Here is a 25,754-nt window from a genome sequence, read left to right on the forward strand (position 1 = left end):
CTGTCATGGAGGGCAGGTGCCCTGTCATGGAGGGCAGGTGCCCTGTCACGGAGGGCAGGTGCCCTGTCATGGAGGGCAGGTGCCCTGTGGATTGTTCACAGGAACAAAACAACTCATCCCACACGATACTTTGAAAGAAGCACAGAACAGACAGAACGGAATCAACAGTGGGATGAGGAGAACAAGGGTGGGTGTAGTCTCCTAGACAGCTGGGGCAGGTTTGCTGAGTAGCCTCCAAGGAGATGCCACACTGAGCAGAGGGAAGAAAAATGACCCAGGGAGTGAGCAGGTGCAGACACTGCCCACTAGTCTGTCAGGTCATGGACAGGCACCGGCCACCCAGAACTAGTAGGAAGGGTCTTGGTGGAGCGCAGCCGCACTGGATTGTATCCCATGACTAATCTTGTGGCTTTTGGATTGCCTTCCGTGGTTCCTTGTGTGGTTTTATGGCAACTCCTTTTGGGTCACTGTTAGCCTTGGTCGTAAGGCTGGGAAGGCCCTTCGGATGACAGTCAAGTAGACAGTGCTAGCGCAGCATGCACAGTGACCCTTAGAGAGTCTGTGTGACCACGTTTCCTTGGTTTGTGTTTTCTGTCCTCTGGGTTTTGATATGCTAGGGATGGATCCAAGGCCCTTGCCCAGGCTTAGCCGCTGCTCTGTCACTAAGACAACCCCCACCCCCACCACCAGTGCTACTTTTGATAATGTATGTCAGGATCATTCCCTTCCATTTTGAGGTGAAAATTCTGAAGTTGCATTACCAATCTGCAGCCGTTGCTCCCTGCTACTGCTCATCACCAGATACTGAGCGCTGTGTTATGGAAACTTAAGAGCTTTGGAGTTCAGCGTGGTTTCATGGAAAGGCAGAATGTCTTACAGTTCTTTGTATTAATTAATAGACATCTTCTGTATGTGCTCTTGTTTGTTTTTGTGTTTTACACATTTCTTTAGATTTGAGTTGTAATTTTCTATGTTAAGAATAGAGAGAAAAGTAGTTACTCCGTGGAAGAGTATTAAAACACTCTTCTGCTGACCCAGGGTCAGATGCATGGAAGGGAAGTAGCTTGTGCACCCCTGGGGTTCATCCTCAGGGTGAGCATTTCCGTCGTTGCATTTGAGATGTTCCCTGGGAAGACAGGACTGTTCATCAGCACGTGTGCACATGTGGGATCCTTAAACTCAGTGTTTTTATGACCATGTTCTATCGTGGTGGATACACGGTACGGAAGATGAGGAAGACAGGAGAGGCGAGTGTCGCTGCTCGCCTCTGAGTTAGCAGCGTTCCTTTCTTTCCATTACGGTGCTTGTAGAAGAAACTGCTTTCCTTTCACAGAGAAATGATGAGACGTACAGTTGAGAAATAAGAGTGCACCCCTGAACTGAGATGACGTTACTTTGCAGGGGTGGGTTGAGCGGTGGCTGCGGGCGCTTCTCTTCTCTTTAATACTCTGGCATCTGATGTTTCTGCGGTGTGCATGTTGCTTTGATAGTAAGTCACAAAGGGAAAGCGAGCTCTCCGCCTCTGAAAGGGACCGTGTAACACTGCAGCTGCACAAACGGTATTAGAAAATTCCAGCATCTGAAAACTAATCAGCCTGGTTGGAGTTACTTTGAAATTCAGTACATTTTCCCAAGAGATTTATTTTTGGATCGCAGGCAGTGTGACCACCTCTCTGGAAGGTCTGGGTTCCGACAACGTCTTCAGCTCACATGAAGATAACCATTACCGGATAAGCAAAAGTCTGGTCAAGTCTGCAGAAGGAAGCACTGTGCCCTTGACCAGGGTGAAATGTCTTGTCTCCATGACAACCCCTCATGACATCAGACTTCATGGTTCATCTGTTACTCCAGCTTTTGTTGAATTTGACACATCCCTTGAAGGCTTTGGGTAAGGAAATTGCAAGGTCACCAGGCCTTGCGCCATTATCTTGAGCCTCATTTAGATCTTTGCCAATAGACTTTGGCTTTAAATTGCTGGGTTAAGATAGGCTGTGATACATGGTCTACCGTATATTTTCAAGTGATCCAGTTCTTTGAGCAGGCTGTTTTAAGATTTCTCTGTTTAAGCTTTTTGGATTGCTTATCATATTAACTGTGTTGGCATGATGATGGAATTTGTAATTGAAGGTCCATGACTGGGTAAGGTTTTTTTTAAAGCGTGCTTGTGGATGAAGACATTTTACAGGGTCATGTATCTTCTCTGACGGTCAGAGTTGTGCCACCCTCGTTGGAAGCTTCCTGCACAAATTAGGTGGCTCACCTGGCTCCTTTCCAAAAGTCAGCCAGCCCCCGGTGTAGTAAGTGACATGAGGTAGAATGAGATGCAGAGCTCTGATTGGGTTCTCTCATGTTGTCTTCAGATAGTGGCATCAGCTGTATGACTACTTGGTGCCATGACATCACATGGGAAACCTTAAATACCAGGAGACCGCTACGATCAGAGAGGCCGCAGCGGAGGCTCCCATCGAGTCCGCTCTGTCAGTGCACCCAGATATGTCCAGGGCTGCACTGTGACGAAGCATTGCAGGGAGACTTTTTTTTCCCTGTGATTATGAAATTACTCAAGTGTTTATTAAGAGTATATGTAATTAAGAATGCATATGTAAATCCAACCAAAATTTTTAAATAAAGTATAAATGATACTGTTACAAGTTTTAAAATTCATCATGTGACATTCTCACGTTATTTCCCTGGATAATATGATAATCCCTGATTGCTAGCAACAGTTACACAGTTGTACTTCAGCCATTTCTTTCAATTTTGCATGACCATTATGTTTAGACAGAGCTGGCCTCTAAGCCGGATGTGTTTTCTTTCCTAGCTGCCTGTTTCTGCCCAGCTTGGCTCCCCATAACGCCCCCACCAACAATGCTGTCACGACAGGTCTTACTGATGGGGCCGTGGTCAGTGGCATTGGTTCCGGTAAATGTCATTCCTTTTCCAGTAGATATTTTGGCTAACAGCTGTCATGGCCTGCTTTACAAACAGGGGTGTGCGCTGCAGTGCGTTTTCATTGTCTTCTCTTTCACTCCAGGTGAGCGGTTCTTTCCTCCTCCTTCGGGTCTAAGCTATTCCTGCTGGTTCTGCATCGAGCACTTCAGTTCCCCCCCAAACAACCACCCCGTCAGGCTGCTCACTGTTGTGCGGCGAGCAAATTCTTCTGAGCAGCATTATGTGTGCCTTGCCATAGTCCTATCTGCAAAGGACCGGTCCTTGATTGTTTCCACGAAGGAGGAGCTGCTCCAAAGTTACGGTCAGTACCAGTCTGTTCGTGCTCTCTTCTGGTTCTGTAAGTGAAGAGTTCATCGTAATTATCTTCATTTCTGAGTTCAAAGTGGCAATCCTCTTTAGTTTTAGTTGGGATAGCACAGAACAGGCTATAGACTCATATGCTGTGTGAAATCTTTGAGAAGTGCAGACTCAAGGCATTCGGGAAGATCCTCCCAACAGTTCATAAACATAAACCCCAGATGACTCAGTTTTCTTTGTTCTGAATATAAAAGTTATATACAAAAGAATTTTTGTCATCTAACTTTTGTTCTTCTAACCAAAACATTTCATTGATTGACACGTGGTTGGTGGTAAATACTGATGGGATGTTTCTGTCAGCCTTGACGTTTAATCAGAAGGTCTCTTGGCTTTGTTCATGGTACCTCACACGACACGGAGTACCCGTGTGATTATTTCAAAGTTCTCAGGGCTGAGGATCTGTTTCTGAAGCGGAAGGCTTCCGTGAGTTGTAAACAGATGAACACAGCTCTCGTTTTCCTGCTGCCCTGCGGTGGCATTTGGTTTTTGTGTTCTTCCTCATTTACACCATTTCTGGCCCGACCTTCTGGGGTGCCTTGTCACGTACTGCCGCCCCCCTCCCCACCATCCCCTTTGATCTTGCGTCTTCCCTTCAAAATTAATGTTCTTTGGTCTTTGTAGTCAGTCTGTTCTTCGGGGTAGGGGCAGTATAAAAATCATGATTGCTTTTTTTTTCCCTCCTTAAGGCCACTTTCCCTCAGGAACCATGAAAATCATTTTATAATTCAGTGTCCTAAGCTTGGTGCTTATATTTCCACACTGGTAGTGGAACTGCATTTATTTGTTTGTTCTTTTATTTATTTTTGGTTTTGGTTTTGTTTTTTTTTGGGTTTTCCAGACAGGGTTTCTCTGAGTAGCCTTGGCTGCCCTGGACTTGCTTTATAGACCAGGCTGGCCTCGAACTCACAGAGATCTGACTGCCTCTGCCTCTGCCTCTGCTCCAGCTTTACATCACACTGTGGATTTTGTATCCATACTATGTTAATTCTTCAAGGAATTCTCATTCTGAAATATAATCTAATGTTCACTGTAATAGCTATCTTGATAGCCCAAAGAATAACTGACATTTTATTGATAGTTCTTTCATGTAATTGTCATTTTACTTTCAAATGCATTTACTTTGTGCTGTAAGTTGTGTGGTTATGGGTTGTGTTAGCTCCTTTGTGCCCCCTTTTCAGTGTGTTTTTACCATCTGCCTCTCATTATAAACAGTGAGACAGGATAGGGCTGTTGTCGATCAATGGCAGAACACACCCTCACACAGGCCAGGCTCTGGGTGCGACTCTGAGCACCACCAGCAGCAACAAACAGAACGGGGGACAGTGGATTAATTTTCAGTTAGATGAAAATGAAATTAATTCAGCCCCATTGTTTTTTTTTTTTTTTTTTGTTCTAGTTGATCAAACTTTATCCTTAACAGTTTACTGAGTGTGGAGATAGGAAGGAGCTGGGAGAGTTGAGGTGGGGAGGGTTTAGAGGAAGAAAGGGAAGGGAGTGATGTAATTAAGTTATAATCTCAGAAATAAGCAAGGGAGAACTAAGAGAAGTAGGCTCTCTCTCTCTCTCTCTCTCTCTCTCTCTCTCTCTCTCTCTCCTGTATTTTACTTTTCTCAGCGCAGTGCTGAGTAGCTGTCAGGAGCTGTCAGGCAGTGCTGGCTGGGGAGGCCGCCTGGGAACTCAGTCCTCACGGGAAGCCAGGGGTTGGCCCCGGGGGCATCGAGGGCGAGCGCAGGAGCTTGGCATGGGGGCAGTGAGGACGAGCGCTGACATCCTTCCCCTCTGCCCTCTGTGTAGCTGATGACTTCAGCGAGGAGTCCTCCTTCTACGAGATCCTCCCGTGCTGTGCCCGCTTCCGCTGTGGGGACCTGATCGTGGAAGGACAGTGGCACCACCTGGTTCTGCTCATGAGCAAGGGCATGCTGAAGAACAGCACTGCGGCCCTCTATGTGGACGGGCAGCTGGTCAACACTGTGAAGGTGAGTGCTCCGCGGCAGGACACACAGCAGAGAAGATGATGATATGTGTGTGTGTGTGTGTGTGTGTGCGCGCGCGCGTGTGTGTGCACGTGAGTTTGAGTGTGGGTGATTGTATGCAGCTGTGCACGTGCATTGGCTGTCTTCCCTTGCTCACATCGTTCTCTGAGGCCCCTCTCTGGACTCAGTTCACTGAAGGACTGCATTAGCTGGCCCAGCACCCAGTATCCTAGTATCCTAGTGCCCTCGTCTCTCCAGTGCTATTACCAATTCTGCCCACTGCGCCTATGTTTTCACCAGGGTGCAGAGAACCCAGGTCAGAGTCTCATGGTGTGCAATGGGCACTGGATTTGATGAGCTGTCCCCCGCCTTCCTTGCTGAAGGAATGGGGGTAAGCATCAATCAAGAGGGAGTGTCGAACCCTAGTGTTCAGGAGCAACCGGGAGGAAGTACAAAGGACTCATTTTCTTAGTGAAGATGGTGTTGTTACCACTGAATTTCTCCAAACGTGAAGTTCAAAGTACTCAGATCTAAAGCCTTGTGAGTGTCGGCATCTCTCTCTCTCACACACACACAAAGCACAGTTAAAGTGTTTTGATTTTTACATTTTCCGAGTGGTGAAGTTGGCACTGGTGATCCAGAGTCTGGAAGATTCTGTCTGAAGCACCTCCTGTCCTCAGCACTCTGGGCCAGCCTGTAAGCTGTACTTTCTACAGACAGTGTCCAGCTTACACTGATATTACTTGAAAGAATAGCTAAAGCAAATTGGTCTTTTTGTGTGAAAAGAGCAGCTTCCTTGTGTGAGTTTCCTGACCACAGTGATGTTTTATTGTGATAGTTTACGCTAAGGTAAATGCTAAGCTGTCCCATCGCAGAATCGATTGATTTCACTGTGTACGTGAGGCATTTGCCATGAGTCTCTGGATTCTCCAGTGGTTGGCTTCTTATTAATATTGAAAATAAAGATGTTGGGTACACATCATCATCATACAAACACATACATATGTATAAATACTCATACATATACATATATGTACTGAGTCAGGGGACAGTATGGACACGTGCGTCTTCACCAGCATGCCTGCAACAACTCTGGGACAATTCTTTAGTATACATAGAATAACAGACGTGATTTGAAGCTGGTTGATGTCATGAAGAAACAGATGAATGGAAGTGTCGCTCTCATGTGACAAGCTGCCTCTGCAGGCGGCAGCCCAGCATCTCGTCTCAGACCCTACCTGAATATGTATTTATTTTAAATGGGCTCATTGACAATGAAGGTGTCTCATCAGTAAATAAAAGCATTTTCAACTCTAGGACTGTCAACCAACCATTCCTATTTTGTAGAGCTAATATATGTGCGTGTAAATTACAGGTTTTATTTTTTTCTAACTATTTAAGATACTTTTTTTTTTTTTAATTAGCAGACTCACATCGAAAGTGGTTTTATCATAGAGCTGGGAACACTACATTTTCAGAGAAGCATCATTGACTTGATTAAGTAGAGCGGGGAAGTGACAGTGTCCCTGCATTTGCTGTCATTTCTAGATATAACTTACTTTGTGAGAATTTGGTGACAGGTCTTAAACTGCCACAGCCGCGTCCAGTTACAGACTGAGGTGATGGAAGTACGTGTAATAAAGTAGCTACTCCTGCTGTAAAGGTTTGTCACGCCTCACACTTGTGTCTCCTACAGCTGCATTATGTCCACAGCACCCCTGGGGGCTCCGGCTCCGCAAACCCCCCAGTGCTGAGCACAGTCTACGCCTACGCCGGAACCCCGCCCGCGCAGCGCCAGATCGCTTCCTTGGTTTGGCGCCTGGGACCCACTCACTTCCTAGAAGAAGTTTTACCTCCTTCCAGCGTTACGACGATTTATGAACTTGGACCAAATTACGTTGGAAGTTTTCAGGCCGTCTGCACGCCGTGTGAGTTCACTAGCGGTCCCTGACGCTGTGCAGGGCGAAAGTCCTGCAGCCTGGGTGCATATGTTTGGCTGGGAAAGAGCTTTTTCCACTCCTTTTCTTCAGGGTAGCTTTACCGGTCACTCCTCTTAAAAATGTTCTCTGGGGGCTGAGGAGACAGCTCAGGCTTAAGAGTGCATAGCCAGCGGCTACGGCCCTGTGTTCACTTCTCAGCACTGCAAATAAGAGATATGTCAACTCAGGTATCATGCCCCGCCCCACGGCCACGAGGTACTTTTCTCACTCATTATCTGTTCGCTAATGAATTTTCCAGGTTTTCTTCTCAGGTTAAAGGTGAGAGTATCTACCCCGTGAGGTGACAGCTTCAATCCTGTTTTCCATCTGTAACTTCTGTTACATGACATGATTGAAAGTACCTCAATGTTATTAATGGAGCAAGTGGGTCCAGCAAACACAGACATGGTTTCAAGATTAAAGCTGTTACTCCTAATAGTTCATTTTTTGAAATCACTTTTGTTCAAAGAAATACAGAATAAAGGAACTGCTGTTGGCTACAGTTTATTTGTGCTATACAGATGTGTCACATCTGCCGACTTTTCCTTGTTCTCATTCCACTCATAGTCTCAGAGACGTTGCGACAAATACATTCTGATTCCGCTGATGAGGATTGAGAACTCCGCCTGTTCACTCAGCGTTGATGTGCAGGCGGTCAATGAGAGCTGGCACTGGAACTCAGCATGTGCTAGTCAGTGAATATGCCCAAAGGGCGTATCTGCTCAGCTCCACCTCATGTTTGTTTCTCTCAAAACAGTGTTCACACCCACCATTAGCACTTTCGTTTCATTGGTTTATAAACTGAGACAGCCAGACAAGTAGGTTTGCCGTGCAGATTTTAAGTAGTGGAGTGAGATTCCAAAGTTTTTTGCTACCCTGCAGTAGGCGAGAGCTCTTAAGGAGAGTGCAGCCAGTCCCCTCACTGTGGACATTTTCATTCGGTCTGATGACTGGTTAGTTACCAACATCTTTTGCTTCCTCTGCAGTCAAACTTAGGCGAAGGTGCTGTGAGAGTAAAACAGTGCACAGTGTATGACTGGCAAGGCCTTTCCTGTGCTGTATTCAGACACCTAGACAAGAGCTGAAAATTAAGTAAAATGGCTTTCAAATGTGGCTCTCCTTTTCACTTTACAAAAGGTTTAAGTCCGCTTAGGCAGGAATGACAATAAGAATAAACACTTTGTTCTGGGGATGGAGAAACGTGACGTGTGTGAGAAGAATTTTTCTTCTTTTGAAGGCAAAGACGCAAAGTCTGAAGGTGTCATCCCATCCCCTGTCTCGCTGGTTGCAGAGGAGAAGGTGTCCTTTGGCCTATACGCGCTCTCCGTGTCCTCCCTAACGGTGGCAAGAATCCGGAAGGTCTATAACAAGCTAGACAGCAAAGCGATTGCTAAGCAGGTAAGTGAATGCTTCCCAGCGGTTGTGCACTCTCCCTGGGATGATAGTGTAGAGAGGGGCACAGCCAGGGCACAGCGGTCTCTCAGAGGTGAAGACCGACACAGTAGAATGGGATATTGCTGCCTTTGAAGATGAGCACAGGGGCCATGGCCCCACAAGTGCAGGAAGAAGGGAAAGGCTTATTCTCCACAGAACACAGCCCTGGCAACACCTTGCTTGTAGGCCATCAGGACCATGTCTTGCATGAGACCCTCAGAACCAAGATAATAAACTTCTGTCATGGTTCACTTGTGGGTAGTTCCGTAAAGCAGCCATAGAGACTGATGGGGTCTTCCTCCCTGCTGGGCAGCCTTACTGAGTGTAATGCTCTGTGGTGACAAGCATCCTCCTTCAGTACCTCATGTGCTGCCCACTTCCCGTTCTGCTTTCATTCTGTGGCTGTGGCATAACACTTTGGCCCAAAGCAGCTCGGGGAGGAAAAGATTCATTCCATCTCACAGATTTCAGTCCATCCCTGAAGCAGGGCGGGGACTCAAGCAGGAAGTGGAAGTAGAAAGCGGAGGACCACGCTTGCTGGCTGCTTCACAGATTCATGCAGAGCCGGCTTGTTTCTCACACAGCTCCAGATGACCTTCCCAGAGGTGGTGACACCCACAGTGGGCCAGCCTGTGTCACTTAGTAAGACAGCTACCCACAGAATGGCACAAGCCAGTCAGATTCAAGCAATTCCTTATTGGAGGCTCTTCTCTCAGATGATTCTAGGCTGTGTCAAGTTGGCGATTCAGGCTAGCCAAGATACGCCCTTTGTTGTTTTGTTGTCTAGTTTCTGACGCAAACCTGGAACATTTGAAGTCATTTTTCTCTGGGTGCGTTCAGCTTTGTTTTTACTATTTGATCTCTACAAATTCAAATGTGATATACCTAAGCTTTTTGAAAAGCTTGTGTTCTTATTGGGTTCATTAACTCTCTTGAACTATAAATTTACATTTTTCACTAACTGTCAGTAATTATTTTTGCAAATACCTCTTTCTGCTGCATTTTCTTAGTTTATTTTGGGACTCTAATTAGCATATTTTCATATTGCTACCCTCGTGTGCCATTGATGTTAGGTTTATTTTGCTCCTAACATAGGCCAAGCATATTTAGACATTTAGCTTAATTAGGAAAGTTAGAATGTCTTGCTGAGTATCAGCGCTTAGGTTGGCAGTTTAGATTCCAGCCATGCATGTAGCTCAGCCGTGGAACACCTGTCCACCACACACCAGGGCCCTGAGTGTGATCCAGGTTCCACAAAAAGCTAATTAAGAAGTTGACCTTTATAGCCGTATGCAGTGGCTGTAAATCCCAACACTCAGAGAGGGAGGCAGAGGCAGGTGGATCTCTCTGAGGCGCAGGCCAGCCTGGCCTACAAAGTGAGTCCAGGACAGCCAAGGCTACATAGAGAAACTCTGTCTTGAAAAAACAAAACAGAAAAGAAGTTGACCTTTATAGCAATAGAGAACACAACTGCTCCTTTCTGTTTGGTAATTTATTTGGTTGGCTTGTTAGCTTGTGGCCTTCTGAGGCACCTTCTCACTAAGTTGCTCACATCCCCGGCCTGAGCGTCCCAGATTCGGAATTTCTAAGCTTGACCAACCACATACACTTGGCTGTGTTGTTGTTGTTTAACTGGTGGTGTTAGGTAAAAGCTCATCTGTTCCTGGCTCTATGATGGTAGAGCCTAGTCGGCGTGTTTGATGCCTTCTTCACGTTTCATCTGCAATCCTGGAAATTTTATACAGATGAAGCTGATTTGATCTAGAATAAAACTGACTTGTCAACAATGTTAATGGTGGGCAGCCTCCGAGCCTAGGAGGTTCCCTCAGGAGGACTCTCAGAGCACTGTTTAAACCTCTCTGCCATCTTTATCTCTCTAGACTGCTTTTCAAATTGCTTTTTTTTTTTGAAGTTTCACACTTTGGAAGTGCTTGCCTAATTTAAAAAAAAAAAAAAAAACTTTTTTTTTTTTTTTTTTTAAGAATACTCACACTTGACATTATGCTAAGTAGGAGACAGAAAGGATTTGTTATGGGTTGTAAAAGTGGCATCAGCGTGCTGGGCTCTTCTTCTATGATTATGCTGTTTTCCTCCTCTTCTCCAGTTAGGCATTTCCTCCCACGAGAACGCCACGCCCGTGAAGCTGGTGCACAACGCAGCAGGCCATCTCAACGGGCCGGCACGCACGATCGGGGCTGCTCTCATTGGCTACCTGGGTGAGTTACATGGTCTTTGTTGTTCCGAACTCTTTCTTTGCTGTCAAGTTTGCATTTCTTCCCTTCATACACATATAAATGGGGAAGAAGAATGTCCCAGGTTAATATTTTGAAGTGCTTGAGCTGTAGTGTGTTGGCCCTGTTTCCGGGTTATTCCCAAATCCGAGGCAAATTTAAATAAAAATCGTGAGCTGTCGTAAAACCTCCTTGGCTTCTGAGCTTCCATACTGCAGAACACCTGAAGCAGGTGTGAAAACCAAAACCAAAACAAAACAAAAAAACAGGTGTGTAAGCAAAGCGTTTTGTCATGGTTGAGTTCAGCGTTTTGCTCGTGCGTCTTTCCGTTACTTCAAAATGATCTATAAGAACTGGCTCCCCTCTAGCTCCGGAGGGGAGCCCAAGCCCATGTGCCAGAAGCCCCGGGTTCATGCCCCAGCATCTCCAGACAACAGAAAGAGCTAAAAGGAAGAGCTTCTAAGAGTAGACGCCATGTCCAGCTGTAGTGAATGTCAGAGTTGCCAAATCCCTAGAGCTCCCTGCATTCTGTGCCTTAAGCAGAATTGAAGTTTGGGGATGAGGGACCCTAAGACACGATGTAAGGGTCCACCCAGCCTTCAGGAGCAGTGATGAAAGTGTGCAGATGAACAAACAGGTTTGCTGGCCCAGCGTCTATGTTTAACCAGCTTCTGCACTTTTTAGTGCTCCATGATTGCTGCATCCTGATCCTGCTTTTCCTTATTGATATATTGCATTATTAAAACAGTTTCCTGCTTGATTAAACACATGGTAGTAATCCGTTTTCTGATTCAGCATATACTTAGGGAGCAATGCTTGGCGTTCTTTCCAGAGCTCCAGCGCAGTGCGCTGTGGTGGGAAGTGATGAACAAAGCATGCTCAGACCAGGTTCCAACTTCTGCTCTCTTACTTAGTGACCCAGGCCAAGCATTTATGCTCCCAGTGACGTAACATTTACCCCGATCGCCTTAAAAAATAGTTTTTCAAAATTCAGTGTTCACAGGTATTAAAATGTTACAAAGCCTATAAATATTAAATTCATATTAGTAGGTAGGTATGTTTGTATTTTTTATTTAATTAAATTATAATTGCATCGTTTCTCTCCTCCATCCTACCCCTCTCAAGTCTGAGCACCACTCTCCTCCCCGCTTTCCAAATTCACACCTTTTCTTTATACTCCGTTGTTACATATTCATATGAACGAACCAGCTTACAAACATAGCCTGCTGAGTCTGTTCTGTTGCCTGCATGCACACGTTTTCACGCTGACCACTGGTGTTGAATAACCCACAGCATCTGTGGTAGAGAATGATTTTCTCTCCCAGCGGCTGGCACCCTTCATCAAGGGACAGGGCCTCCTGGGATCTTTATCTGCAGGGGAGTGTCAGCTTTTGTTGGAATTGCTCAGATCTTTAGGCAGTCCTGTTGTTGAGATTTCATGGGCATAGCTTCTCTTGAACTTGTAAGAGACAAAATTTCACAGCTGACTTTCAGCCCTGCTGGCTCTTGCGTCCTCCCCCCTCCCCCCATTCCACCATGTTCCCTGAGAGAAGAGGCTATTGGGGCTGGGGACTGCATGATCACGTGATCTCCTTTTGACCAGTCATGGCTTTTCCATAATGGTCTCCTGCTGCTGCAAAAAGAAACTTTGCTGAGGCGTGAGATCTACCCTTATCTGTGCTCCTAAAGATGAGTATTTAGAATGCAGTTAAGAGCTGTAGAAGGTCCTCCTCCGAGCCAGCCTTATTAGGCCTGCAGTACCGGGCTAATACGTTCCCTGCTGTTTAGTGGACCCTCAGTCCAATTAGACCCGTGCTGGTCACCGCCAAGATAGCAGTGCCGCTACTGCACCTTTAGGGACAGCTGGCCTGTTGGTCTTTGCATGGGTCACAGGTGCCTCACCTGGCTAGGACGCCGGGACTCGTGATTGCTTTCCTCCTTAGCAGCTTGCAGGTCACCCTCCAGCACTGTGAAAACTAGTCCCCAGGGAAGGGGCTTTTGAGTCAGTTCCAGCTCAAATCCTCTAAGTCCTATATCCAAAGTGTGAGGGTTTTGTTGTTGTTTTCTGTTTGAGTGCTTTTCTTTCTTTCTTTTTTTAACTTTTATTAATTACACTTTATTCACTTTATATCCCCCCATAAGCCCTTCCCTCCTCCACTCCCAATCCTATCTACCGTCCCCCTTCTTCACGCATGCTCCTCCCCAAGTCCTCTGATAGGGGAGGTACTCCTCTCCTTCCTTCTGATCTTAGTCTATCAGATCTCATCAGGAGTGGCTCCATTGTCATCTTCTGTGGCCGGGTAAGGCTGCTCCCCCCTTAGGGGGAGGTCATCAAAGAGCAGGTTAATCAGTTCATATCAGAGGCAGTCCCTGTTCCCATTACTATGGAACCCACTTGGACACTGAACTGCCATGGGCTACATCTGTGCAGGAGTTCTAGGTTATCTCCATGCATGGTACTTGGTTGGAGTATGAGTCTCTGGGAAGACCCCTCTGTTCAAAATTTCTGGTTCTGTTGCTCTCCTTGTGGAGTTCCTGTCTTCTCCAGATCTTACTGTTTCCCACTTCTTTCATAAGATTCCATGCACTCTTCCCAATAGTTGGCCCTAAGTCTCAGCATCTGCTTTGATAGTCTGCAGGGCAGAGTCTTTCAGAGGTCCTCTGTGGCAGGTTCCTAACTTGTTTCCTGTTTTCTTCTTCTTCTGATGTCCATCCTCTTTGCCTTTCGGGATGGGGATTGAGCATTTTAGTCAGGATCCTTCCTCTTGTTTAGTTTCTTTAGATGTACAGATTTTAGTAGGTTTATCCTATATTATATGTCTATATGAGTGAGTATATACAGTGTGTGTCTTTCTGCTTCTGGGACAGCTCACTCAGGATGATCCTTTCCAGTTCCCAACATTTACCTGCAATTTTCATGATTTCCCTATTTTTCATTGCTGAGTAATATTCCATTGTGTAGATGTACCACAATTTCTGCATCCATTCTTCAGTTGAGGGGCATCTGGGCTGTTTACAGCTTCTGGCTATTACAAACAAAGCTGCTACAAACATGGTTGAGCAAATGTCCTTATTGTGTACTTGAGCCTCTTTTGGATGTATGCCTAGGAGTGGTATGGCTGGATCTTGAGGAAGCACTATTCCTAGTGGTCTGAGAAAGCGCCAGATTGATTTCCAGAGCATGTGTTGTCACTTGAGTTTTTGATCTTGGCCATTCTGATGGGTGTAAGGTGAAATCTCAGGGTCGTTTTGATTTCCATTTCCCTGATGGCTAATGAGGTTGAGCATTTCTTTAAGTGTTTCTCTGCCATTCGATATTCCTCTATCGAGAATTCTCAGTTTAGCTCTGCTCCCCATTTTTTAATTGGATTACTTGGTTTGTTGTTTTTCAGCTTCTTTAGTTTTTTTTATATATACTGGATATTAGCCCTCTGTCAGATAAAGGGTTGGTGAAGATTCTTTCCCAATCTGTAGGCATTCGTTTTGTTTTGATAAGAGTGTCCTTTGCTTTACAGAAACTTTTCAGTTTCATGAGGTCCCGTTTATTGACTGTTGATCTTAGAGCCTGTGTTGTTGTTGTTCTGTTCAGGAAGTTGTCTGCTGTACCAATGAGTTCTAGGGTCTTCCCCACTTTTTCTTCTAACCGATTTTATGTGTCTGGTTTTATGTTGAAGTCTTTGATCCACTTGGACTTTAGTTTTGTACAGGGTGATAAGTATGGATCTATTTGCATTTTTCTACATGTAGACATCCAGTTAGACCAGCACCATTTGTTGAAGATGCTATCGTTTTTCCATTGTATGGTTTTTCCATCTTTGTCAAAGATCAGGTGTCCATAAGTGTGTGGGTTTATTTCTGGGTCTTCTCTTCGGTTTCATTGATCCACCATTCTGTTTCTATGCCAGTACCATACAGTTTTTATTACTGTTGCTCTATAGTACAGCTTAAGATCAGGGATGGAGATGCCTCCAGAAGATCTTTTATTGTAGAGGATTGTTTTAGCAAATCTGTATTTCTTGTTATTGCATATGAAGTTGAGAATTTTTCTTTCCAGGTCTGTAAAGAATTGTGTTGGTAATTGCATTGAATCTGTAGATTGTTTTTGGTAGGATGGCCATTTTTACTATGTTAATCCTGCCAATCCATTAGCATGGGAGATCTTTCCATCTTCTGATATCTTCTTCTAATTCTTTCTTCAGAGACAGGAAATTTTTTTCATACAAGTCTTTGACTTGCTTGGTTAGGTTCACACCAAGGTACTTTATGTCATTTGTGGCTATTGTGAAATAGGCTGTATTGTTTGGGAATCTTGGACTCCCCTGACCAACAACTTGAAAGGCTTCCCATGCCTGGTACTAGTTGGGGATTTGTTAGATAGTTTGTGGGGTTATTATTACCCCATATGATGTAATATCATTTGAAGAGAGAGAGAGAGAGGAGAGAGACAGAGAGTTTGTGTACAATTTTAACTAAGTGTAAAATGATGATTCCTTTTGTCTTTTATGTTGTGGCCAATCTCAAGACCCTGGGCTCAGGGTCTTCCTCTATCCTTAGAAAGAGGAACTACAGTTCCCAACTACTTTTTAGTTTTTGTTTTAATTCTGTGTGTAGGCGGGAGGTGAGGTGCGCACATGTGCAGGTACCCTCAGAGACGAAACACATTACATCCCCTGGAACTGATGTTTTAGGAGGTTGTGAGCCACCTAATATGAGTGCTGAGTATTGAAGTCAGTTCTCTGGAAGCACAGACTGTACCCGTCACGGCTGGGCCACGTCCCCAGCCTTTTAAAAGCTCAGTCCTGAAGAGCAGGCAGGTAACACTCAACCCAACATTACTGAATGCTTCAAATGCAGTAACATCTCGCCTGCACACCGTTCAGATTCCCCGAGTGTATTCCCAGCAGACACGAGTCAGCCCTGTGACTTAGCTCAGCTTACACCTGTGACCTCTGGGTTTCTGGTCAGCCTCTGGCCCAGCACCATGTCCAGATAACTGATGCTTGCTCTGCACCCATTCTGCCTTCTCTTCTCACACAGTTCTGGATATATGTAAGTCAACAGTTACTGCCTTCTCCCAGATTCTCCCTTTTTGCTCTTCTTAAGACTGAAGTGTGTGAGTCTCAGCAAACTGCTTTGTATGAGTCACTCGCTTATGTTCACACGGTTAATATATTTTCACTCTCTCTTCAATCAGGGGTAAGAACATTTGTCCCCAAGCCTGTTGCCACCACTTTGCAGTACATTGGAGGAGCTGCAGCCATCCTGGGCCTCGTGGCCATGGCCTCTGATGTGGAAGGGCTGTATGCAGCAGTCAAGGCTCTGGTTTGTGTGGTCAAGAGCAACCCACTAGCCAGTAAGGAAATGGAAAGAATCAAGGGATACCAGGTTTGTACCCATCAGGCTTTGCTTTCACTTTACTTTTCACTAACTACTCTAATTTTCACTATTCATATTTTTTTAAACTCTGGTAGAATTCTCTTGTCCAAGTAAACTTAAAAGCCACTGGCTTGAATTAAAAAGCAAACAAAACCCCCATCAAGTGAGAAGAAGTTTATACGGTTTTGTTAAAGCCTGGTGTCTTAAGTTCCCCTCTTTCACTCGGTCTCTCGTGCCCTGCAGACCGCGTCATTTCTGGCAGCGCTGACCACCTGGTGAGCTGGCCCCTCATGTCCCGAGGAATGTGCCAGGACTTTTCTCAACTCCCCGTGCACAGCTCATAAGATTATGTTGCTTTTGCATATAGCCTGGGTGTGTCTACCCCGTGCTGAAATCATCTCTGAGATGTTTGTCGCTCCCAATACAATGTCAATGCTGTGTAATATAATATACCATATTGTATACTATCATACACAGTTATTATATAGTGTAGTGGTTAGGGATAATTACAGGAAATGCCTGTACATAGTTTCTAAAGATGTTTTCAGTCTTCACTGGACTCAATTTGTACATTTAAAAACCATGGATAGAGAAGCCAACCGTGTTTTCAGATCATAGTTTGCTTGCTTAGACATTCTTTCCCTTCATGTGAAAGGGAATGAAATGAAATTGGCTCATGCCTGCAGAGACTGTGGGTAGTTGATTTGTCTAAGCTTGTCCCATTTTCTTTGTGGCTCCACTTCACACCCTTCATCTTTAGATCCCTTATCTAGATGGAAAATCACCATATTGTGAACGTGTCTTTGCTGTCCCTGAAAATCCAGGTGGTCTTTCTAGACACATTCCCTGCGGTTCATTCCGCCCAGTGAGACTTCACCTGCCATAATGCCATTATGTCATAAACCCACCAAAGAATTAACCCACGGATGTGACCCAGTGTGTGGCGTGAGGTGCACACATCTGTCAGCAGCCCCACGCTGTTTCTTTCCCCCAGCTGCTGGCAATGCTGCTTAAGAAGAAACGCTCCCTTCTCAACAGCCACATCCTCCACCTGACCTTCTCCTTGGTGGGGACGGTTGACAGCGGCCACGAGACGTCCATCATCCCCAACTCCACCGCTTTCCAGGACCTGCTTTGTGACTTTGAAGTGAGTGCACACTGCCTGGTGACGTAACGTTGACAAATACACTTCTTTTCCTTTACTGCGAGAGAATTAAACTGTTCCATTGCAAAGAGATGTGTCTGAAACTGTAATGTCATGATGATCGTATCAGTGCCACCTAGTAAAACCTAAGAAGAAGAATTATGTTTCCTTTACTCCAAATATATCCTGCTCTACAAATGATACAGAAATTAAATGCATGATATATACCCTGAAACTGTCCGTCCCCGCTTCATTGGGCATTACACGAGGATAGCATTTCCATTAATCCTGATAGAAAGTTTCCCACACTAAATAGAATCTAGACTTGTAATTTGAATTATTAGCAGCTACATAGGTTAAAAAACAAAACAATATTTTCTGTAAGGAAAAAAGTTTTCACCCAGGCAGTAGTGACATACACCTTTAATCCCAGCACTCGGGAGGCAGAGGCAGGCAGATCTCTGAGTTTGACACCAGCCTGGCCTTCAAAGTGAGTTCCAGGACAGCCAGGGCTACACAGAGAAACCCTTTCTCAAGCAAAAGAAACAAACAAAAAGAACAAGGTTTCTGCTTCTTCTGTCTTATTACCCTTGGCACTTTCTGCTGTTCTTTCAGCTCACTGCATGCTCGTGGCCTTTGCTCAGTTAACCTCTGTCCACACCACGTCCCCTTTTCGTGGTTGTATACTACATGTTCATGACAAGTCGCTTGGAAGTAGCAGGGTCTCAGGGCATCGTGAGTGAAGAGCCTGTCTGCCTCCATGTTTGTGTCTGTGCCACACAGTGTGGTACCGGCCCCTATTGATGGCAAGACGTGCATCAAGTCCTGGCTCTTCTTTATATGGTTTCTACACCACGTTTGGTCTGGCAAACAGACAATGGACCCTCACCACTTCACTGAAATATATTTTTAGAGCTTTTTCGCAGCTTCCCTGTACCTCGTGCTCAGTCCTTAGCATCTTTCACACCCAGCATGTGCAATTGCTCTCCTCTTGCAGCCCCTGCATCTTCTGCTAGCTCTCAGACATCACCACCCTGCTCTCCTCCTCTCACTGCTCCTAATATGATTACCCATGACATTTCCACCTAAGAACTTGACTCTCCCCTGCTTTCTCTCTCCCCTTTTTAAAAAACAGCCATTTTACAGCTATAAATAAAAAGGTCATAACAGCATACAAACATTTTAAAACTATTTTTTTAGAAACTATGGCTTGTCTTTGAAGAACATTATACTATGTCCATTTCTTCCTTCCCATCCTTGTGTTGCTTTTATACATACTCTTGTTTTATAATCTCCAAAATAGTTTGCATTATCTTTGCTTTAAATGATAAGTTATTTTTAAAATGCAATTTGCAAAATCTTTTTTTATTTGCCCGGATATATGGCATGTACAACGCTTTATACTTTTTTAGAATCTTATTTTTTATTTCTTTTTTAGGTGTCTTAGTGTCTATGTGCAGTAGCCAAGGAGGCTAGAATAGGGTCTCCCATCCCCTGGAGCTGGCATGCACTTTGTGATCAGGTGCTGGGAACTGAAGAGCAGCACAGGCTTTCAGGCGGAGCCTCCTTTGCAGCCTCATAGCCACAGTCTTTGTAAATGCGGAATCCAAACTGTACCACCTTACTTCTCCTTAACATTCATGTAACAGGAGGCTTGCTGGCAAGGAATTCTCCTGTCTGAAGGATGCTTCTCTCTCTCATTTTTTTAAAAATTTATTTATTTTTTATATTAATCACAGGTTATTTACTTTGTATCCCAGCCATGGCCCCCTCCCTCCTTCCCTCCCAACCCCACCCTCCCTCCTTCATAAGCTGGGGTCAGATGGAAGGGGAGGAAGTCCTCTCTCATTTATGAAAAGATGCTTTTGCATGAAATGCGCTTCTTGGTGGCCATTTTCACTCTTCCACACTTTAAAAATGTCATTGATTCTGATCATCTTTCCGTGGCATTCCTAAATATGTAGAACATTTATGATAGAATCTAAAGGCATGCTGCTTCCATTTTTTTTTTATCACTTCGGCCTGTTTATAGTGACTGGTTTTCTCCTCCGTTCCCTGCTGTGTCCAGTTACCTGTATAAACTGCGAGCACCCGTGTGCCGCATCTGATTCTGCTGCAGTGACAGCGGGACACGTTCAGCCTTAAACGTGCTGTTGTTGTGCTTTGTTACAGGTCTGGCTTCACGCGCCCTATGAACTTCATCTGTCTCTGTTCGAACACTTCATTGAGCTGCTTACAGAGTCCAGGTACTCGCCAGTGCCCATGCCAGTCAGCTGTGCGCTTATAGGAGAGAGAGAGTCCCTCGGTGTGCTAAACTGCGCTTCTCTTACAGCGAGGCTTCCAAGAACGCCAAGCTAATGCGGGAGTTCCAGCTGATCCCCAAGCTGCTGCTCACTCTGCGAGACGCATCCCTGTCGCAGCCCACCATCGCGGCCATCAGTAACGTGCTGAGCTTCCTGCTGCAGGGCTTCCCCAACAGCAATGACCTTCTCAGGTGGGTCCTCCTCCGTGTTGGCGGGAAGCGCCCTGGAGGCTGAGAGGAGTGAGGTGAACTGGTCCCTATGCTGTGGGACAGCTGTGATGTCAGCAGTATGCAAGTAAGGCATGGGGAGGCGTGTGGCTGACCCAGAGATAAAAGCTTCCGGGATAGTAATTTTTGGTGGCCATCCTTGCTCCCAAAGGCCTGTTAATTCTCAAGGGTGTGTGTCACACACGCACACACACACACACACACACACGCACACAGCCTTCCCCTTTTCTCTTTGGTCCCCGTCACTCCAAAACAGCTGGTACTTTATTGTTGAATACTTGAATGTCTCATGGAATCTGAGTATTATTTTGTTCAGGTAGGAAATGGGGTATAGAGTCACTGAGGACGTGGCTCAGTGAGAAGAGCACTTGCTTTGCAACAACGATGACCTGAGTTAGCCAAGCAGGCCAGGTGTGCCCACAACCCCACCCTGGGAGGAGGGACAGAGGCCTCACTGGGACGTGCTGGCTGCTGGCCTAGCTTACAGGCAGGGGTACCAGGCTCAGGAGGAGCCCCTACCTCAAAAGAACAAGCCAGAGTCATTCTCAAGCCTGCACACACACACTCACACTTATACACTCACATCCACACACACACATTCATCCCTGCACACTCACATCTACACACAGTCACACAACTCTCTAGTGTGCACGTGCTTGCCGTGGGTAATTTCTTTCTTAACATAAAGAAAGTGTGGTCTTTCCTTTTATTCATGGGGTCCCTGTGGGAAGCTGTTTTGCTTTTTTAACTTTATAACATTTGAAGCTGGAGCTTTGGGATTACTGTGGAAAACTTGAGTAATCTTTTTTTGTTTTGTTTTTTTGAGACAGGGTTTCTCTGTGTATACTTGGCTGTCTTGGACTCACTTTTTAGACCAGGCTGAGTGCTGGGATTACAGGCTTGCACTGCCACTGCTCAGTGCAATTATTTTTTTTCTTAATTAAATTTTTATTTTTTCATATTAGTTATAGTTTATTTACTTTGTATCCAAGCTGTAGCTTCTCCCCCATTCCATCCCAATCCCACTCTCCCTCCCTCAACTCCTCCCTGCCCCTTTCTAAGTCCACTGATAGGGGAGACCCTCCTCCCCTTCCATCTGACCCTAGTTTATCAGGTCTCATCAGGACTGGCTGCAATGTCTTCCTCTTTGGCCTAGAAGGGCTGCTTCTCCCTTTTGGGGGTGGGGGGGGTGTCAAAGAGCCCACCACTGAGTTCATGTCAGAAACTTCCCTTGTTCCCCTTACTAGGAAAACCCACTTGGATGCTGAGCTGCCATGGGCTACGTCTGAGCAGGTGTTCTAGGTTATCTCCATTCATAGTCCTTGGTTGGAGAAACAGTCTCAGAAAAGACCCCTGGGCAGTTATTTTTATTACCATTGCTTATTTAGACTTTTTCCTGCCATATGATCATTTATAGTGATCACTTAGATGAACCTGTCACCAAACCTCACCAGAATTTTAATTTTCCCATTTTCTTTATAAGTAAAGAAACAGGGGCCCAGAGAACTTGTGCTACTTGTTTCAAGTCACATGGTTAAAAAGTCAGTCAGTCACTGGGCGTGGTGGCACACACCTAGCACTCAGGGAAGCAGAGGCAGGCGGATGTCTGTAAGTTAGAAGCCTGATCTACAAAGTGAGTGCAGGCCAGCCAAAGCTACACAGAGAAATCCTGTCTCAGAAAACAACAGAAAGACTGTGTGTGTGTGTGTGTGTGTGTGTGTATGTGTGTGTGTGTCCGTGTCCATGTGTCCACCATCAGGCTTCTGTGGATTCATACAAATAATGCCAGAGCATTTTAATTCTGTCAGTCATGTTGTTCAGCACAGGACATGTGGGATACTGCATTAAAGAGCTCACACTTCTGAAAAACCTGATTTTTCCTTACATTAGCGACATTGCTATATTGGTATCATTAGGTTTGGGCCAAGAGGAAACAAACAGAATATAGTCGCCTAAAGCATATTTTGTGATTTAGGGAAAAGAGAAATGAAATCTTTTTATTTTCTGTTCTATTTAAAGGTTTGGCCAGTTCATTTCTTCTACTCTGCCAACATTTGCAGTTTGTGAGAAATTTGTGGTGATGGAAATAAATAATGAAGAGAAACCTGACAGTGGTGAGTTGCCCAAAGGTAAAATCAGCTACCTAGTTGGCCCCTGTGTGACACAAATGAGACTGAATTATATGTGAAAATATTGTGCAACTTTTCTCTTTATCACTTTCTTGGCCTTTTAGGAAATGTTTATCTTATATCAAATCTGTAAAGTATTCAAAAGTATAGCAGGGCCTGAAATTTTTAAAGGCTATGACATTTTCGTGATCTTAGATTCATAGTGGTACACCTCTAGTGTAATTGGAATTACTTGATTCTTAAATTATGTCTGTGTTACCAGTATCTCTGTTAAGTTCATATTCAGGAGTCATTGAGAGAAAACACCTTTCTACTGGGATCATTTTATGTAAGTGTCACAGAAAGCAATATATCAGGTGTGAGTTCACAAGTCTATGGACAAATTTTTAACTTGTTTGGTATCTTCTTGCCTTAAGACATGCGGGTTTAAGCCCTTTGTGGTTTTGGCTGCATGTTTGAGAAGCATTGACAGGACCTTTTAGATTGACCTTAGTGTTTTCATCGCTGGTTCTTACACAGTTCTTTCTCCACATGCCCACATTCTATGTATGTGGGTTTAACCCAGCTGGATAGTGAAAGTATCCTGGGAAAATATTACGATGTATCTATCATATACAACAGATCTTCTTATTGTTCCTTGAGTAGTACAACTGCTTATATGGCATTTATGAAGTATTAAGTATTATAGATAGAGATGATTTCAGGTTTGAGGTTTGTGTTGTTGATATGCAAAAATGTCACCATTGTGTGGTGGGAAAGGCCTTGCGCATGCATTTTGGTGTCTGTGAGGGTCTTGTAGAACTAATTCCCGCTGAGAATGACTCTTCATTGCTCAGCACTATTGATGTTGACCTGTTACATAATCAAAAAGGCTATCAACTTATTAATATCACCGTTTTATATTAATAATAATGTATTAGTATCGATATATTGTAACAATTTTAGAACAAAAGCATATACAGTAGATATATTCGTTTGCTTGTTGAGTAAGAGAGGAAGGTGGAACCTCAACTTTCAAAGGACAGACATCCCTTCCCTTCCTCCCCCTTTTCATTTGGTCCTCCTGTTCCAGGTCCATCTCCCCAACCACACCTCCTGCAACCTTCACCCCTGGTACACCAGGAAGGATCTTCTAGGAAGGGGAAATAGAAGCTCTCAACTTAATCCACCACACTTGAAGTTATTTATAGGCTCTACACGATTAGAAGCTGAAGAGATCAATTAGAAAATGAAAATGCTTCAAAACTATGTAGTTTTTATTCCAATTATACAAATTAGGCAGAAAAACTGTTTCTCCATCCTCCATATATTTTGTAGCCATTCAATTCAATAACTGTAGTAGTGCTGTAAATTCCTGATCGTAAATACTGTGCTAAGGATATACAAAGGGCTGACTCTGTTGAGAAGATAGATCAACTGGGCTGTTCTCATCACCGTATGCCAGTGGTTTGTAGATGACATTTATTATTGCTTTCCTATAAAATTGTGTTGAATGTGATATGCTATCCCACAAAAAAAATAAAACCACATGCTTTTTTTCTTTCCAGTAGCACACATAGTATTCAGGATATAAACCTACCAAAAAATAGCTTGGATGAAATGATGCTGAACGCTGATAAATTAATGAATGTAAAATAATATAAATAGTATGTGATGGAGTGATGAGCTGTAGAAAAACAACAGTGGGAATTAACCTGGGGGCTTCTTTCAGATGGAGCTCAGTCTCTTCAACTATGTTTGAAAACCAGGGGAGACAGTTATTAGAAAGTCAAATAAAAATTAGTAAGGACTTTTTGAGAGTTTTAGTTTTCTAAATAGATTGTTAATTTATAAGAAATAATATTTACAGCAACTTAGATCTGTGGCATGCTTTTGCACACACTTTTAATTGCTCAGGAGAGGAATTCTTGAGTCCCCCTTTGTTAACTTGAAACATCATATTGAATAAAGCAATAAATTCACTTTTTTCCAGGTAAGGGAGGTAGGAGTCAAGGTCTCTCTGTTTGTATCTTTGGCTGGCCCAACCTGGTGCATAAACCAGGCTGCCTCTGCATTTTGAGTGCTGGGATTAAATAGCCCTGGCTGGCCAGGAACTTACTATATAGATGAGACTGACTTTGAACTCACAGAGGTCTGCCTGCCTCTACCTCCAGAGTGCTAGTTTAAAGGCATGTGTAATCACCCAGGTAAATCCACATTTTAAAACATAGTGTGAAGTTTAGAGGAGGTCATAAACCGGACAAGTAGAAGCATAAAAGCACAGCAGAGAGCTCAGGCTGGGCCTCAGTGCTAGCAGAAATGGGAGCGTAGATAGAGACCAGCCACACAGCTTTCTCTTGGTGTAGCATACCTGGCACAGGGCTAATGCCCAAGCCCTGGGCTTTTGGGACACGCCAGTGAGGGTCTCTGAGCCAATCCTACTGTGCTTTCGTCCAGTTTCTTTTTTGTGCTTTTGCATGGAATTTGCCCCTCTTCTGAGCTATATAATCCTAACTTTGCTCTATGTATTGTGTTTGTTGAACAAACTAATGATTCATATTTTCAAACTTTAAAATATAGTCTCAACACACACCATGGTTCTCCTCTCAGAGACTAAGAGAAAGCTTATTCTCAAGCTGGTAACAAGTGACCACGGCCTGGGGATGTAGGTTCAGGTTGTTCCAGATAGCGTGGTTCTTGTAGAAATGTTTCACAAAGGCTTTAGAGTTACAGAACAGAAGTAAGTGGGTTTTTCAGATACACCGGTGGAAGCATTGGGTAGCAGGATACAGCAAGGCAGAAAGACACATGGGATCGGATCAGATGTCATCCTGATGGTTCTCTTAGCTGTGGCTGGTGAGAGCTGCAGGTGTGCTGAGTTCATTTCAGGAGGTTTTACCAGATCGTGGGTGATGAGGGCAGCCGAAGGCCAGCTGGGTCTGGACCTGCAGTACCCCAAGTCTCCACAACTGGGAGGTTCAGCCACATAGACTGATGCTTTAGCCAAGTGTTGCCTGTTCTGGGACCTTGAGTTCAGTGCTGTGTTTACCTGGATTGTTAAGGACATGCTGGAGAAACTGAGGTTCTGAGGGAGCCATTGTTCTTATTTATACAATTTCCATCAACAGCTGCTTTTGAGAATAATAACGTTGGGTTGTCCATGAACGGTTGTCAGAGTTCTAAGAAGCAGTTCTGTTTTCTTGTTGGCCACAGTGGAAAGCCCTTCTAAAGAAAATGTTTCCTTGGAGATTGCGAGGAGGCAGACTGGGTATCTCCTCCATGGCCTCTGTGGTGTTTGACGTGTTTGTTTCCTTTCAGGGGCGGAGGAGGAGTTCGGCGGTCTCGCCTCTGCTAATCTCATACTTCTGAGGAACAGACTGCTCGGCATCTTGCTAAAGCTGGTCTATACATCTAAAGAAAAGACGAGCATTAACCTGCAGTAAGTGAAACCTTTTTGAGTGGATAGTCCTAACTGGGCAATGATGACACACCTTTAACCCCAGCAGGTGGGAGGCAGAGGCAGGTGGATCTTTGTAAGTTCAAGGGCATCCTGGTCTACGTAGTGAGTTCTAGGACAGCCAAGGCTATATAGTGAGACCCTGTTTCAAAAAAAAAAGATAGATAGATAGATAGATAGATAGATAGATAGATAGATAGATAGATAGATAGA

General features: G+C 44.6%; 1 protein-coding gene across 7 annotated transcripts in view; it reads left to right on the forward strand.

The window, feature by feature from the left end:
- Positions 1-25,754, forward strand: part of Wdfy3 (WD repeat and FYVE domain containing 3) — a 215,502-nt gene that overhangs the window by 117,010 nt on the left and 72,738 nt on the right. For 5 of the 7 annotated variants that reach the window (XM_055594634.1, XM_055594637.1, XM_055594636.1 and 2 more), the window contains 13 exons: positions 1,657-1,888; positions 2,822-2,922; positions 3,035-3,253; positions 5,104-5,285; positions 6,979-7,210; positions 8,499-8,659; positions 10,800-10,911; positions 16,121-16,311; positions 17,297-17,449; positions 19,619-19,692; positions 19,779-19,940; positions 21,996-22,105; positions 25,403-25,523. In XM_055594634.1, the coding sequence (XP_055450609.1) occupies positions 1,657-1,888; positions 2,822-2,922; positions 3,035-3,253; positions 5,104-5,285; positions 6,979-7,210; positions 8,499-8,659; positions 10,800-10,911; positions 16,121-16,311; positions 17,297-17,449; positions 19,619-19,692; positions 19,779-19,940; positions 21,996-22,105; positions 25,403-25,523 (2,050 nt within the window). The remainder of the gene's footprint in view (positions 1-1,656; positions 1,889-2,821; positions 2,923-3,034; positions 3,254-5,103; positions 5,286-6,978; positions 7,211-8,498; positions 8,660-10,799; positions 10,912-16,120; positions 16,312-17,296; positions 17,450-19,618; positions 19,693-19,778; positions 19,941-21,995; positions 22,106-25,402; positions 25,524-25,754) is intronic. The other 2 variants (XM_055594635.1, XM_055594638.1) reach the window with 1 other exon arrangement.

Source organism: Psammomys obesus, unplaced genomic scaffold (genome assembly GCF_907164565.1).
Source record: "Psammomys obesus unplaced genomic scaffold, mPsaObe1.curated_primary_1811, whole genome shotgun sequence".
NCBI lineage: Eukaryota > Metazoa > Chordata > Mammalia > Rodentia > Muridae > Psammomys > Psammomys obesus.